Consider the following 15,175-nt stretch of genomic DNA (forward strand, 5'->3'; position numbering starts at 1 on the left):
TGAAGCAGAAAGTATATTATTAATGGGGGAAAAAAGTCTCACTCATTCTATTGAGATATTTATTTCCAATAAAAATGTACTTTTGGGTTTACTCATTATCAAAATGTATGATATAGTTAGGCCATTTGCATCAGTTAAGTACTGATTATGATAATTTCACCCCAAGGAAGAAAACCCACTATGACACCTAAAGCCTTATAATCTCAAAGATAAAAGTAAAACATACCATATTAGACAGTGTTTTTTAAAATTAAGTTAGAATGTGTATATTTTATATTTTTTTAAATATGGGGTTTCATGGTAAAAAGGAATCTGAGGAGAAAAGAAATGAAAAAAAAAAAAAAAAGATAAAAAGAGATGAGGTCTCACTCTGTTGCCCCAGCAGAAGTAAAGAAGTATCTGTTTTAGTTGTGTGTGTGTGTATGTGTCTTTTTCATTACTCTGCTGATTTTATTTTAGGGTGATGAGGAAACATTTGAAAACTATTATCGAAAACAAAGAAAGAAACAAGCGAGACTGGTATTGCAACCCCAGTCGAATATGGTAAGTATGGGATATTTTGAATTGGTTATGTTGTCACTCTTTATCCCCTTATCCTGTTTTAATTTCTTCAGAGCATGTATCACTATTCATTCAACTACAAATATTTATTGAACACCTACCATTTCCAAACATTGGTTTAAGTGCTAAGGGTACAACAGTGAACCAAACAGATAAGTCCCTTTTCTCATGAACTTACATTCTATTAGAAAAGATAGATAGCGAATTAAAAAAAAAAAAAAGACCAACAAGAAATATGTAAAATATCAGGGAATGATAATTAGTTTCTGACAATATAGTGGATTATGTACCTTGATTAATTGTCCCACTGAAAAGACAACTGAAGATGCTAGATAGACATTTAAAACAAACAAACAAAAAGACCAGAAACTAAGTGAATAAAGAACTGTTCTATATATTGGTTGTGGTGATAGTTAGTAGATGTGTTTGTAAAACTCATAGAAACTGAATATTAAAGAGTATTATTGTATGTGACTTATACCTCAATACATCTGACTATAAAACAATCAAAACAGTAAAACCCAAATGAAGGCAGAAATGCAGATAGGTTTAATGAAACATTGAATATAGCTTTTATCCTACGAGCATCTGGTGAGTAGGAAAGCATGAGTTTTGAGGACATTGGGTACAGAGGGCTAAGGCCAGAGCCCACCCAAAGTAGGTGTCTCTTAAGAGTTTGTCTCCCTTGTAAAGCTGAGACTCCAGAGGATTTAAAGCCCCATTATTAGGATGAGCTAGAGATAAAGCCATCTAAAAATCCTTCTGTTCCCTCTGGCAAATACTGTAAGGAAAATTACCTATCTCAAATCTGAGTGCTGAGTGAACGAGAGAAAAAATCCCTCTGAGAATTCATAACAAGCAGTTTGTTACCACTTGTGTTTGCAACCCAAATTCATCATACTTGGATAGTCAAAGACATCTCAAGCTCAACTTTTAAAGTATTTTCATCCTGATACTATCTCCAGGTGCCTGGCAGAAGCAAATACAGATATGTGCACCTTCTTTCTAGAGTTAAAATGAGCAATTCACAGTCAGAAATAATTACCAAATGAGTGAGAATCATAAGAAATATTAACAACAAAAATAGATTCTAAAAGACTTGATATTTGAATTATTAGCCATGGAGTATGTAATAGTGCTACTTAGTATATTTAAAGAAATAAAAGCCAAGCTTGCTAATATAAATAGGGAACAGAAACTATAAAGAATGACCAAATAGATGTGAAGAAATATCAGGTAGAATATCTAGAAATTAAATAGATATTAACTGAAGTTAAAAATATTATGAATAGGTTTAACAGTTGATGAATTCTCTCTTAGTTAATCTGAAGAAACTATATGGAAGTAAGCATCACAAAGAGACAGAAGGAAAAATTACAGAAGTGAGATATGAGGGATACAGAGAAGTCTAACATACATCTAATTGGAGTTTCAGAAAGAGGATAGAGCAAATGAGACTGAAGAATATTTGATGCCATATGGCTAAGAATTTTCTGGGACAAATGAGAAATAGTCAAGCCCAAGGAATCCCAGATACCTTAAATAAAAAGAAATACAGTCTTAGAAACCTTATAATTAAATTGCAGAACACCAAAGTTAAAGAGGAATAGAAGAGCTGAAAACTTATCAGCTATCTTGATCTGATTAATATTTATTGAATACTCCACCCCAGATGGAAGAATACACATGCTTTACATGTGTACATGGAAGGTTCACCAATATCATATTCTGGGCCATAAAACAAACATCAGCAAATATAAAAAGCTGGGCCGGGTGCAGTGGCTCATGCCTGTAATCCCAGCACTTTGGGAGGCTGAGGCAGGTGGATCACCTAAGGGGATTTGAGACCAGCCTGGCCAACATGGTGAAACCCCATCTCTACTAAAAATACAAAAATTATCCAGGCATAGTGGCAGGTGCCTGTAATCTCAGCTGCTCAGGAGGCTGAGGCAGGAGAATTGCTTGAACCCAGGAGGTGGAGGTTGCGGTGAACTGACATTGCATCATTGCACTCCAGCCTGGGCGACAAGAGTGTGACTCTGTTTCAAATAATAATAATAATAATAATAAATAATAATAAAAAATAGAAAAAGCTTGAAATCATACAAAGTCTGTCTTCTGACTGCAAGAGAATTAAATGATCGATACGCAAAAAGTGAATATTGACTTACCTCTTTCAACAATTCAAGTGGATCATGGACCTAAATGTAAGAGCTAAAATTGTAAACTTTTAGAAGAAAACAAAGGATAAAATCTCTATTACCTTGGGTTCTACGATATTCTACAGTGTATTTACAGTGTTTTTCTATGTGAGATACATAAAGCATGAGCCATAAAAGAAAAAAAGTAGATGATTTGAACATCAAAATCTAAAACTTTGGGTTTTCAAAAGATGTTGTTAAAAAAATGAAAAGGCTGGCTCATGCCTGTAATCCCAGCACTTTGGGAGGCCAAGGCGGGTGTATCATGAGGTCAAGAGATCAAGAGCATCCTGGCAAACATGGTGAAACCCCATCTCTACTAAAAATACAAAAATCAGCTGGGCATGGTGGCGTGTGCCTGTAGTCCCAGCTACTAGAGAGGCTGAGGTAGGAGAACCACTTGAACCTGGGAGGCGGAGGTTGCAGTGAGCCCAGTTCGTGCCACTGCACTCCATCCTGGCGACAGAGCAAGACTCCATCTCGGGGAGTGGCAGGGGAAGGAAAGGAAAAGGCAAGATACAGACTTGGAGAAAATATTTGCAGAACTCATGTCTATAAAGGGTCTTTATCCAGAATATGTAAAGAATTACTTTACATTATTACTTTACAGTTATACAACTGAGTTGTATAACTCAGTAATTGAAGACAGATAAACCAGTTTTAAAAATGGACAAAAGATTTGAATAGACATTTTACCAAAGATATACTGATGGCAAATAAGCACATGAAAAGATATTCAGTATAATTTTTTCATCAGGGAAATGCAAATTAAAATCACAATAAGATACCACTACATACTTACTAGAATGACTAAAATTGAAAGGATTGATAATAGCAAGTGCTGGTGAGGATATGAATCCAGTGGAACTCTCATGCACTTCTAATAGATATAAAATTATACTGCCACTTTGGAAAATGGTTTGGCAATTTGTTACAATGTTAAGCATACTCTCCTATGACCTAGCAGTCCTGCTCCTAGGTATTTATCCATGAGAAATGAAAATGCATCTTTATACGGTGGCTCATATGTGAATGTTTGTAGTAGCTTTATTGTAAATGCCAAAAACTAGAGACATCTGAATGTCTGTTAACAGTGAATAAATTGTGGTACATCCATGTGTATAAACAAATTATTGTATGTTTTATGTAATGAAACTACTGGGCACTAAATGGGAATTGATACATGCAGTGATATGGATGAATGTCAAAAGTATTATTCTAAGTGAAAAAATTCATATACAATAAAGTTATATACCATATGAGTTATGTTATATGACATTTTTGAAACGACAAAACTCTAGGACAGAATGGGATCAGTGGTGGCCAAGGCCTATGGGTTCGGCAGGGTAATTCTCTACAAAAGGGCAGGAGGGAACTTTCTGAGATGGATATGTTGTATACTTTGATTTTTCTGGTGGTTACACAACTGTCTACATTTGTCAAAGCTCGGTGAACTCTACATGTAAAAAAGGGCTAATTTTATTATATGTAAATTATACCTCAATAAAGTTAACTTTAGAAACAAACATAAACAGAAAATCTTAAAAGTACCCAAAGAGAAAAGAGGTTATTTTCAAGTAAACAAAACAATAAAATATTTTCAATTCTGAAAAAAGTAACTGTCAACTTAGGATTCTATATCGAGTGAAACAAGGGCAGAGATAGACATTTTCAGACAAAGAAGAGCAGAGTCAGCCACTAAGATGCGCTTACTAAGGAGATTCTATGGATATGCTTCAAACAAAAGGAATGTGATGCCAAATGGAAGATGTGAGATGCAAGAAGGAATGAATAGCAAAAAAAGTATAAATATTTAGGTAAATCTAAAATGACTGTAGGAAAAATATAAAATATTATGGACATTAAAACAGCATAGAATTTTAATTTGTGCAGCAGCAATAAGAAAAAAATAAGATAGAATTAAAATACACAACAATAATATAAACATCAGAATAAGATGGAAGTTAATGAAATTAAACTATCCTGCAGTCTAAAGCGTCCAGCAGAAGAGTAAAAACATTGACTAGCTTTAAGAGTTTGGTTACTTAAGGATGTGTAATGTGATTTCTAGAGTAACCACTGAAGGAATAGAAACAGGGTATATATACTTTTATATAATACAGGGAGAACTAGAATGATAAGAATACAATTTTTTGTTTGTGTGCTTTTGAGTTGATAGAAATGGTAATTCTAAACCTGTAAGCACTTGATAACATTGACTCAAAGTATTTAAAGTACAATTGCCACAACTACAAGGAGAAATAGAAAACCCACAAGTATAGCGAGTTTTGTTTTGTTTTGTTTTGTTTTTTGAGACAGAGTCTCACTCTGTCACCCAGTCTGGCGTGCAGTGGTGTGATCTTGGCTCACTGCAAGCTCCGCTTCCTGGGTTCATGCCATTCTCCTGGCTCAGCCTCCTGAGTAGCTGGGACTACAGGCACCTGCCACCATGTCCGGCTAATTTTTTGTATTTTTAGTAGAGACAGGATTTCACCATGTTAGCCAGGATGGTCTCGATCTCCTGACCTCGTGATCCGCCCTCCTCAGCCTCCCAAAGTGCTAGGATTACAGGCGTGAGCCACCGCGCCCGCCCAGCGAGTTTTAAAATATGTGTCAGTATATTCTAAATCAAGTAGACATAACATCAGTAAGAATACAAAACGTGCTTAATAGGCTTCATCTAATGGAATATATAGAATCCTATTTCAACAACTGTAGGAACATATTCTTTTCAAGCACACATGGACCGTTATTAAAAATTTGACTACATACTATGCTATAAAGCAAGTATCAGGAAATATCAAGCATTTGGTGTCATGTAGACTATATTTTCCAGTCACAGTATTTCTAAGCTAAAATGTATTAACAATCCTCACCCCAAAACACCTGAAAAAAAACCCAGATGTTTGAAAATTTGATCACATTTATGAAATTTGCAAAACATAACCTTTGAACTTAATTGAAATATGAAATATTTCATGTAATAAACTTTTTATGAATGAAAGTCAAATGATCAAATATTTTTCTATATGCCTTTTGTTAAAATTATAAACAATAGGCAATCATAAAACCATAACAGGTTTTGGCAGAATTTATAATCTGATTACTATTTGAAAAATATTCTGGCAGCTGTATAGAGAATAGACTGTAGGGGACAGGCTGGGAGTTGGGGAGATTATGAAGGAGGATGGTATAATAAATAGTCAAAGTAGAGGTGATGACAGCTTTGACTAGTCTGCTGAGAAGGGGATTCTGAAATCATATTTCCTTTTTAACTTGTTTATCTCCTTTTGAATGTACATTCCATGAGAGTAAGGACTTTTTGTTATTTACAAATATATCGCTGGTACCTAAAAATGTATGTGGCATATAGTAGGCTCTCAATAAATATTTGTTAATGAAGTTGTAGTGACTTGGAACTTACCTTTATGTTACCGGTATTTATTGGTTTAAATTGATTTTTATTTTTCATTTTAAGCATGAAACAGTTGATGGCTATAGAAGATATTTCACTCAAATTGTAGGGTATGTATCTAATACGGAAATAACTATTATTAATTTTATATTATGTTAAATGCCAGAAATACTTATTTTTTATTTGGGTTTTTTTTTTAACATGTGCTTTGGTAATTACTGTTTTTAGGTTCTTTGTGGTAGAAGATCACATTTTACATGTGACCCAAGGATTAGTAACCAGAGCATACACTGATGAACTTTGGAACATGGCCCTCTCAAAGATAATTGCTGTCCTTAGAGCTCATTCAGTAAGTCAGACAATTTACATTACTAAAATTTTAATTCAGTTACTTCAAGAACTTCTGAGCTGCATAATGTCAGAGGAAAACTGTACCTTCATCTTTCTGCATTGTTTTAGTAGTTGCTCAGATTTGGAAGTAGTAATGTCAGGCTTTTGTTTGGTAATCTCAGGCTTTTATATATATATAAAGTATTTTATAAGTATTATATACATTTTTTGTTTGTGTGCTTTTGAGTTGATAAAAAGGGTAATTGTAAACCTGTAAGCAGTTGATAACATTGACTCAAAGTCAATATAATATAAAATGTATTATAAATATATTTTATATATAAAATATAAAATAAAATATAAAATATAAATATATATAAAATATAAATTTTATATATAAAATATATTTATATTATATATATAAAATATAAATTTTATATATAAAATATATTTATATTATAAATATAAAATACTTTTTATATTTTATATTGTATACAATATAAAATAAAATACTTTTATTCTAGCATTATAGAAAATGAAGAATTAAGCAGGTCTTATTAGTCTCAACTGACCTCTTAATTAGATCACTGAAAAGCACCATGAAGAAAATGTTTTTAATTATAATTTCAATTCTTTGTTTCTAAAATAAGCTCTACCATTAAAACTCAATATAACTTGTTCTTCGGTGTTTACAATTTACAGTAATACACTATAATAATGAATTTCTTTAAAATTTGCAATTTTCAAAATTTCAACTCATTTGAAATATTGAACCTTTGTGTAATGAGAGGTTTTTATAGATGAAAATTAAATGATCAACTATTTTCCTAATGCCTTTTCTGGAAATAACAAATATGTTAGTGTTATAAAGACAATACTTAGTAGTATAGGCCTTTTTAAAAGATAGTAGTTTTACCTTTATTAATATATTTTCATATTTAAAATTTTGTCTATTTATAATTTTATAATTCATTGAGATTTTAAAAATATTGAAGAAAGATTGTTAGCTTATATGATATTAAGATTATAAATAAGCTACATTTTTGTTTATCAGGAATGTAGATTCTTGATACACTATCCAATGAACTACAGCTTTTCCCAGCGTATTAATAAGGAACAATACATTTTATCATGGTCAATATTCAGATCAGCTCTGAGTATAAAAAATTAAAGTATGTTTCCTGTTAATTCCATGATACCAAATATGAAGTCGTATTAGATACAACATTTCACTTTCAAAATCTTATTAAATGCTATGAAAGGGACAGAGTAAATCTCACTGTCCCTTTGAAATTAATAATTTTCTTTTGGTTAATTACTAAGAAAATAATGAAATTGTAATTCTTATATTGGAAAAAGTAATACATAGTGTCTCTTTTATAAGATGGAAAATAAGTAAATAGATGAAATGTGAAAATACATAGTCTCTATATAAACCTTTTTCGGTTTAAATAACTAGTTCCTTAAAATCTAAAGACTTTTGAAACATAAACATCATAAGTATCATATTATGATCTCCCTCTAAAAGTTTATACTGAATAGAGGAGGTCAGTTGTGGATCTAACCAACCAAGATTTTAAACTTATTATAAGTCTGGCAGATTAAAAGAAACATTATCAAGTTCTTATTTCTTAGTTTTTAATCATATGACTCTGGTTTGTTGTTTTCGGTGTTTTGTTTTGTTTGTGTGTTTCCACCCTCAGTCCTATTGCACTGATCCTGATCTTGTTCTGGAGCTGAAGAATCTTATTGTAATATTTGCAGATACTTTACAGGTAGGTGATAACCTAACAATTAATGGTTATTCTGATCACTTAAAAACATACAAAATATAGGCTATACTCATTTATGTTGTTGTAGATTAGTGACAGTAAATTAGTAGTAATAAATGTTTACCTATGTATTGGTATTCTGCTATTACCCAGAACTATTCATACTACTTCCTTTTCAGTTATGAAGCTTAGACAGAGCTCAGGGATGCTACTATCTTTTAAAATATTGATCATTCAGTTGGAATAAAGTATTTTTACAGTTAAAAAAAAAAGAATACAGAGTATAATGGAAAGAACCCTGAACTAGAAATTAGAAGATATAAATTCTGCCTTAGGGCATGAGAAATGGGTTCTAGAATCACATAGACCCAGAGTTTCTGTTCTGCCTGTGCTGTTGACTAATTGTATGCCTGCAGGTTCATTAAGCTTTAGATCCTTATTTGTGAAAATGGGTTTATTACTAATTTCAGAATTGTTTTTAGTTTTAAATATGATACTTTGTATGAAAACACATGATTTGAAAACTGTGTTCATATTCTTCCTGGTTTCTGGTTTTCCATGTGTTCTGTGAGCAAATCACTTTACTTTTTTGAATTGTTTTTTTCTTTTTAAAAATAAGGAGGATTGTTTGAACCCAGGAGGTGGAGGTTGCCGTGAGCCAAGATTGCGCCACTGCACTCTCCTGGGCAACAGAGCGAGACTCCATCTCCAAACAAACAAACCAACAAACAAACAAAAAACACGAAAGAAACAAAAAAATAAGATTAAAGCTAAATTATTTCAAAACTCAGTGTTTTTGCGATTTTCAGTATCAAAGTTTTGATATTTCTAGCTTGTCCTTCCTCCTTGATCACAGATAATAAAGAATTGATTGCGTTTTCTTTTCCTGTGTAAATTTACGGGATTTTTATGGTTAGAAGTAATTTTTCGGCCGGGCGCGGTGGCTCAAGCCTGTAATCCCAGCACTTTGGGAGGCCGAGACGGGCGGATCACGAGGTCAGGAGATCGAGACCATCCTGGCTAACACCGTGAAACCCCGTCTCTACTAAAAAATACAAAAAAACTAGCCGGACGACGTGGCGGGCGCCTGTAGTCCCAGCTACTCGGGAGGCTGAGGCAGGAGAATGGCCTAAACCCAGGAGGCGGAGTTTGCAGTGAGCTGAGATCCGGCCACTGCACTCCAGCCTGGGCGGCAGAGCGAGACTCCGCCTCAAAAAAAAAAAAAAAAAAAAAAAAAAAAGAAGTAATTTTTCATGAAGTACAGACTAACATTTTCCAAAGTGTGATGAGCTGTTACTTAAAAAAAGTGTCCTGTGGTCCAAAAGTAAAACATATTTCTCTACTGAAAACTTTTCTGAGAGCAAATTTATACCCATAAGTTCCCAAAAGGAAGATGATTATGCAGCATTTTCCCAATATATTTGACCCTTAAATCTTTTTCCCCTTTAGAACATCTTTTAGATCTGGAACTTTATATAATATGCTTTGGGAAATCCTGATTTAAACTATTTGCTTTATCACAAGAGTCTTTGCCTCTTAGAATTATAGTTTTCTACTTTATTCTTAAACCTAAAGAGAAGATTCCACAAGCTCCTTTAGTAAATTATTTTATTACTCATGTCTATTATATATTAATTTGTATGGCTTATATTGTAACAGTGGAATAATGTGGGATTTTCTGTTGTTGTTTTCATAAATTTTGTGATGACTGTATAATATTGATCTCACTGCAATAAAACTTTTAGTAAGCTTTATTTGGGGCTGTCCAAATTTTGGGCACCCATTTCTAAGTAGCTTGAGATATTAGGTCGGTGCAAAAGTAATTGTGATTTTCGCCATGGAGAGTTAATAGTAATTTTGGATAGTAATTTTGCAGTACTTAATGACTTAAAGCACTTTTATTCAAAGTGTGGTCTGGGGACCACTGGTCTGCAAACTGTTTATTGTTAGTCTGCAAATTATCTCTTAGATCCATAACACAAAGGAGCTTTCCTCGGAATGTAAATTAACTATATCCCCAAGTACAAAGTTTAGTGCGATTGGGATCTTGCTACAAGCAAGACTTTTTTCAATATAAGTAGCAGCATCAATTTGTATTCTGGTGCAAACTCCTTATTTCTTTGTAGACTGTAATAAATAGTTATGGGACTGGACTTTGAGTACAGCTGAATCTACAGTATTTGATATGGGACCAAGGAATTCTCCAGAGAATCAAAGGAAAGTCAAAGATAATGTTTAGGTAATATTGGCACTGTAAAAGCAACAATGATAGTTACATAAACCCTTGCAAGGATACCTTTCTCATATTATTGCTTTGAAATATGACTGGAGAAGTCAACCACTCCTTCCTACTTTTTCAGTTTCTGCAGTATTTTCATTTCACTGAAAGCTGACAGGTTCAGTATTAGATCCATCTTATACTGAATTAATGATTGCTGGCTTTTAAATTTATAACTATTAATTGAAGAACTGGTAAATGTCTTTTCATGAAAACTAATTAAAGAGTGTTATATAATATTTAGATTTTTAAATTGGCCCTTGCCACCCTAAGGAAATCGTGCTTTTTAAAATGCCAGTATTTTATCATCTAAAACAAAACTGACTAAACAATAAAGTAAAAAAAGTAATACCAGCATATTTATATTCCTTACTACCTATTAGGCAAATAACAAGTAAACATTTATTGATTCCTTTATTAACATTTTTTGAGTACCCAATACATGTTAGCAGACTAGTTGATGTATAAAATAATAGAAGTCAGTAAGACAGTAGGGACGTAAAAGTCCTTGGCTTCAAGAAATTCCCAGTTTAGTTGTAGATGAATAAAATGCTTAATAAGACATCCTAATGCAGCAAGCAATATGTTAGCTTTGGGCTTGCAGAAGATGGAATGACTAACTTAGATTCTAGGAGTTGAAGAAGGCTATACAGAAAGTTGAAACTTGAGCTGGGATTTGAAGGTGAGTTCAGCAAATAGATAAGAAGGAAAGGGTATTAATGGAAGAAAAAATAGCATGTGTAAACTATAGATAAAAGCATGGTGTGGTGAAAGTGAAATGGAGCAGCTTGATGGTATTAGAAACTGTAGAATATAGGTGTGAACAAGGAAGGGCAAATAGTGGTGATGAAACTGACCCAGATTATGGGACGTCTTGTGGGACTTTAGTAAGCATTTTGTAGTTTTTAGGCAGGGGAATGGCACAATCAGATTTATACTTTTGAATGGTAATTTTGAGAATCTGGGAAATAGATTGAGAGAGAGATGGTTGAAAGTTTAGGAAGCTTTTACAATGGTCTAGGTAAGAGATATTAAGGACCTGAGATAAAGCAATGGCACTAAGAATATTTCTGGAAGAAAGATGGGTAGATAATGGAGAATGAAAGATTTGATTTATAAAAGAGGTAAAATCAGAAGAAATTGGTGACTACTTTGTGTGTGTGTGTATGTGTGTGTGGTGGGGGTAGGGTGTTTAGGTGGTTTTCTAGATTCTCTGTTGATAAACTAGGTTGATGATAGCATTATTATTATGGATAGGAAATAAGAGGAACACTTGATTTCACTGGGGAGAGAGGAAGTAGGTTTAATGTACTTGCTGACTAACAGAATGGAGATGAAACAGGTGTTAGAATTAAATATTTGGAATTTAGAGAGGCCTAGCTAGAGATACAGATTTGAAGTAATCATCAGAGGTTGAAATCATTAGACTTGAGATTGCCCTAGGGAGCTAAAAGAAAAGATTAAAGGATACAGATAGAAGTTACACAAGGAAACTGGAAGGATTGTTCATAGATGTAAAAGGAGAATAAGAGGAGTGATTGGTGTTACAGAATTGAAAGCAGAAGAATTTCAAGAAAGAGATGTCAGGTAGAGTGAGATCATTGAATTTGATATTTAGGAGATAGTCTGTTGTGACATTGTTGAGTAGTTTAAATAAAGGAATAGAAGTGAGAGATTGTAGTACATTTGACTGTGAAGGGAGTGACAGCGGCAGCTGACAGGCTACAGAAAATTGAGGGAGAGCTGTTTTGGTCTCTTGTTTTTCTTGGCTAAAAGATGGAAAACAGTTTAGCATATTTATTTAGCCAAGAGAAAGGTGCCTGTGGAAGTTAAAGACATAATAGAGTAAGAAGTTAACCCATGGAATGGTTTATGTGGAAGGAGATAGGCTCAAGAACAAAGATGGAGAGAGAAACCTTGGAGAGACAAGTGGAGAATTCTGTGAGGTAAGAGAGAATGTTTGGTCCCGATGTGGGTAAGATTTCAATTAGTTTGGAGTCGGGAAAGAATAAAATTTGAAAGTGTGAATGTTTAATGGAAAGATGTAAATTTTCCCAGTAGGACAAACTCAATCTTAAGTTGAAGGTGCAAAAGGAAGCCAGCCTGTCTCAGACAGAATCCATTCCCTTTTCTTCTTGTATCCTATTTAGGCACCACTTCCCAAGACACTGTTAAGTAAAAACTTATCTTGAATTTTTTCCTCCAGCTCTGACTTTTAATACTTTTTAAGGCTAACACTGTAATCATTACTGAAAAGAGAAAAAATGGAAAAACCATTCTATTCTCATAAAACTCTTTCTGGACCTCTTTTTTTTTTTACCAAATGCAATGTAGTAGAAAGTCAAAATATATCTTTTTATTTTCTTACTGTGAGAATGGCATACAATGGGATCTAGTGATTCCTTCCAAATGATTCTCTAGTATTCCCAACATTTTTAATGAATATTTTTGTACACTTGTTGATCTGCTTTTTTTTTTTGTATTTTAGGGTTATGGTTTTCCAGTGAACCGACTTTTTGACCTTTTATTTGAAATAAGAGATCAATACAATGAAACACTGCTTAAGAAATGGGCTGGAGTTTTCAGGTTAGTCTAAGTCATGGTGCCTTAATATAATGAATACGTTTGTCAAATACTCAAGTGGTTCATTTGCATATATTAATAAAAATGCTTATAATCATTTTTCTTGTAGTAAAGTACACATAGAATTTACCATCTTAGCCATTTTCAAGTGTATAGTTCAGTGATGTACACTCACATTGTTGCAACTGTCATCACCATCCATTTCCAGAACGTTTTCCTCTTCCCTAATAGAAACTCTTACTCACTTAACAATAACTGTCCATTTCCCCCTTCCCCCAGCCTCTGGCAACCACCACTCCTGCTTTGTCTCTAAAATTGACTGCTCTAGGTACCTCATGTAAGTGGAATCATATATATTTGTTCTTCTGCGTCTGGATCATTTCACTTAACACAGTGTCTTCAAGGTTCATCCATGTTGTAGCATGTCAGAATTTCTTTCCTTTTTAAGGCTAATATTCCATTGTCTTTATATATCACATTTTGTTTATCGGTTCATCTGTTGATGGACATTTAGGTTCCTTCCACCTTTTGACTATTGTGAATAATGCTGCTGTGAATGTGAGTACAGTATACATATATCTGTTTGAGTCTCTGCTTTCAAATCTTTTGGGTTTATACCCAGAAGTGAAATGCTGGATCATATGTAAATATACCTTTAACTTTTTGAGGAACTACCATACTGTTTCCATAGTGGCTGTAACATTTATAATCAGTTTTTAGTTATACTTACTTGTAGTTCTAATATCTGTAATTTTTTCCTAGTAAGTGATTAAATACTTACATGGCTCTAAGTATTCAAAGATATTTTGTATTAGAGACAGAAATTTACAGCTTTTAAATTTTGTTTTGGGCAAGTGCTGTTTTTACAAACAACATCACTAGATTAAGAATCTTAAAGAAGCTAAAGAGCAAATTACTTTCGCTTTAACCACTTGTCTGCAGGCCATGGACAAAAGTATTTTAATACCTATATAACTTTTTAGTGACATGAGAAGAGAAATATGCCCCCCCACTTTAATTGCTAAAGGTTTTCCTCCTTCCCTTCTTTCTCTCTTTCTCTCTCTCTTTTTGTCTCTTTCTCTCCATCCTTCTCCCTTTCGGGAAGAAAAGGTCAATCTTGAGGTTTTACTTCTTGTTTACCCAAAATATGATAGAAGTAATGTGTCAATATTTGATGATGTTAAAATAAAAGTATGTTAGATGATTTAATACCAGCTTATCACTTATCCCATCAGCTTTCAAAACTATGGAGGTTGACCTTCTAAATACTGTAATAGGAATCTTCTAACAGGGTGAGGTGGCTTATGCCTGTAATCCCAGCACTTTGGGAGGCCAAGATGGAAGGATCACTTGAGGCCAAGAGTTTGAGACCAGCCTGGACAACATAATGAGACCCTGTCTCTACAAAAAAAAAAAAAAAAATTAGCTGGGCATGGTGGTGCGCACCTGTAATCCCAGCTACTTGGGAAGTTGAGGCAGGAGGATTACTTGAGCCCAGGTGTTTGAGGCTGCAGTGAGCTATAATCACACCACTGCACTCCAGCCTGCACAATAGGGTAAGACCGTGCTCTTAAAAACAATTTTTTTTTAATGTCTGAGTGGCTCATAAGGTGATACATATCTAGTAAAATCAACTAAACAAATCCTTATTTGAGTTTTTTGTATTTACGTTCTTCAGGAGTGATATTATCAGGATGCTATCCCAGATGGATAATTGACAGTCCCGATGAGTCATATGTAACTATCAACAATTATTTTTATTAACTGTTTTAAAAATTAAGGTAGCATTTATTGATAAAGATGGTAATCTAGAAAATATATGCTATGGTACAATGTATAATATGATGTAATATGATATTTTTATAGTTATAAAATCTTACAGAGTTGATGTTATTTAATTGGCCTCTTCAGAAGGGTGTTTATGTTTTCATAACTGTTGATAGATTGTATTGGGTCAGCTATTCTCTCTTACCTACCTTAAGACTTCTAGTAGTAAGATTGTTCCTCAAGACTGGGGAAACCATGTGGTGTTGTT

General features: G+C 33.5%; 1 protein-coding gene across 10 annotated transcripts in view; it reads left to right on the forward strand.

Annotated features, from left to right (window-relative positions):
- The window catches only part of EXOC6 (exocyst complex component 6), a 218,798-nt gene that overhangs the window by 88,759 nt on the left and 114,864 nt on the right, over positions 1–15,175 (forward strand). For all 10 annotated transcript variants that reach the window (XM_033224564.1, XM_033224621.1, XM_033224613.1 and 7 more), the window contains 5 exons: positions 460–543; positions 6,241–6,287; positions 6,406–6,526; positions 8,211–8,282; positions 13,046–13,143. In XM_033224564.1, the coding sequence (XP_033080455.1) occupies positions 460–543; positions 6,241–6,287; positions 6,406–6,526; positions 8,211–8,282; positions 13,046–13,143 (422 nt within the window). The remainder of the gene's footprint in view (positions 1–459; positions 544–6,240; positions 6,288–6,405; positions 6,527–8,210; positions 8,283–13,045; positions 13,144–15,175) is intronic.

The sequence above is a fragment of the Trachypithecus francoisi genome, unplaced genomic scaffold (genome assembly GCF_009764315.1).
Source record: "Trachypithecus francoisi isolate TF-2019V2 unplaced genomic scaffold, Tfra_2.0 Contig01436, whole genome shotgun sequence".
NCBI classification, from domain to species: Eukaryota; Metazoa; Chordata; class Mammalia; order Primates; family Cercopithecidae; genus Trachypithecus; species Trachypithecus francoisi.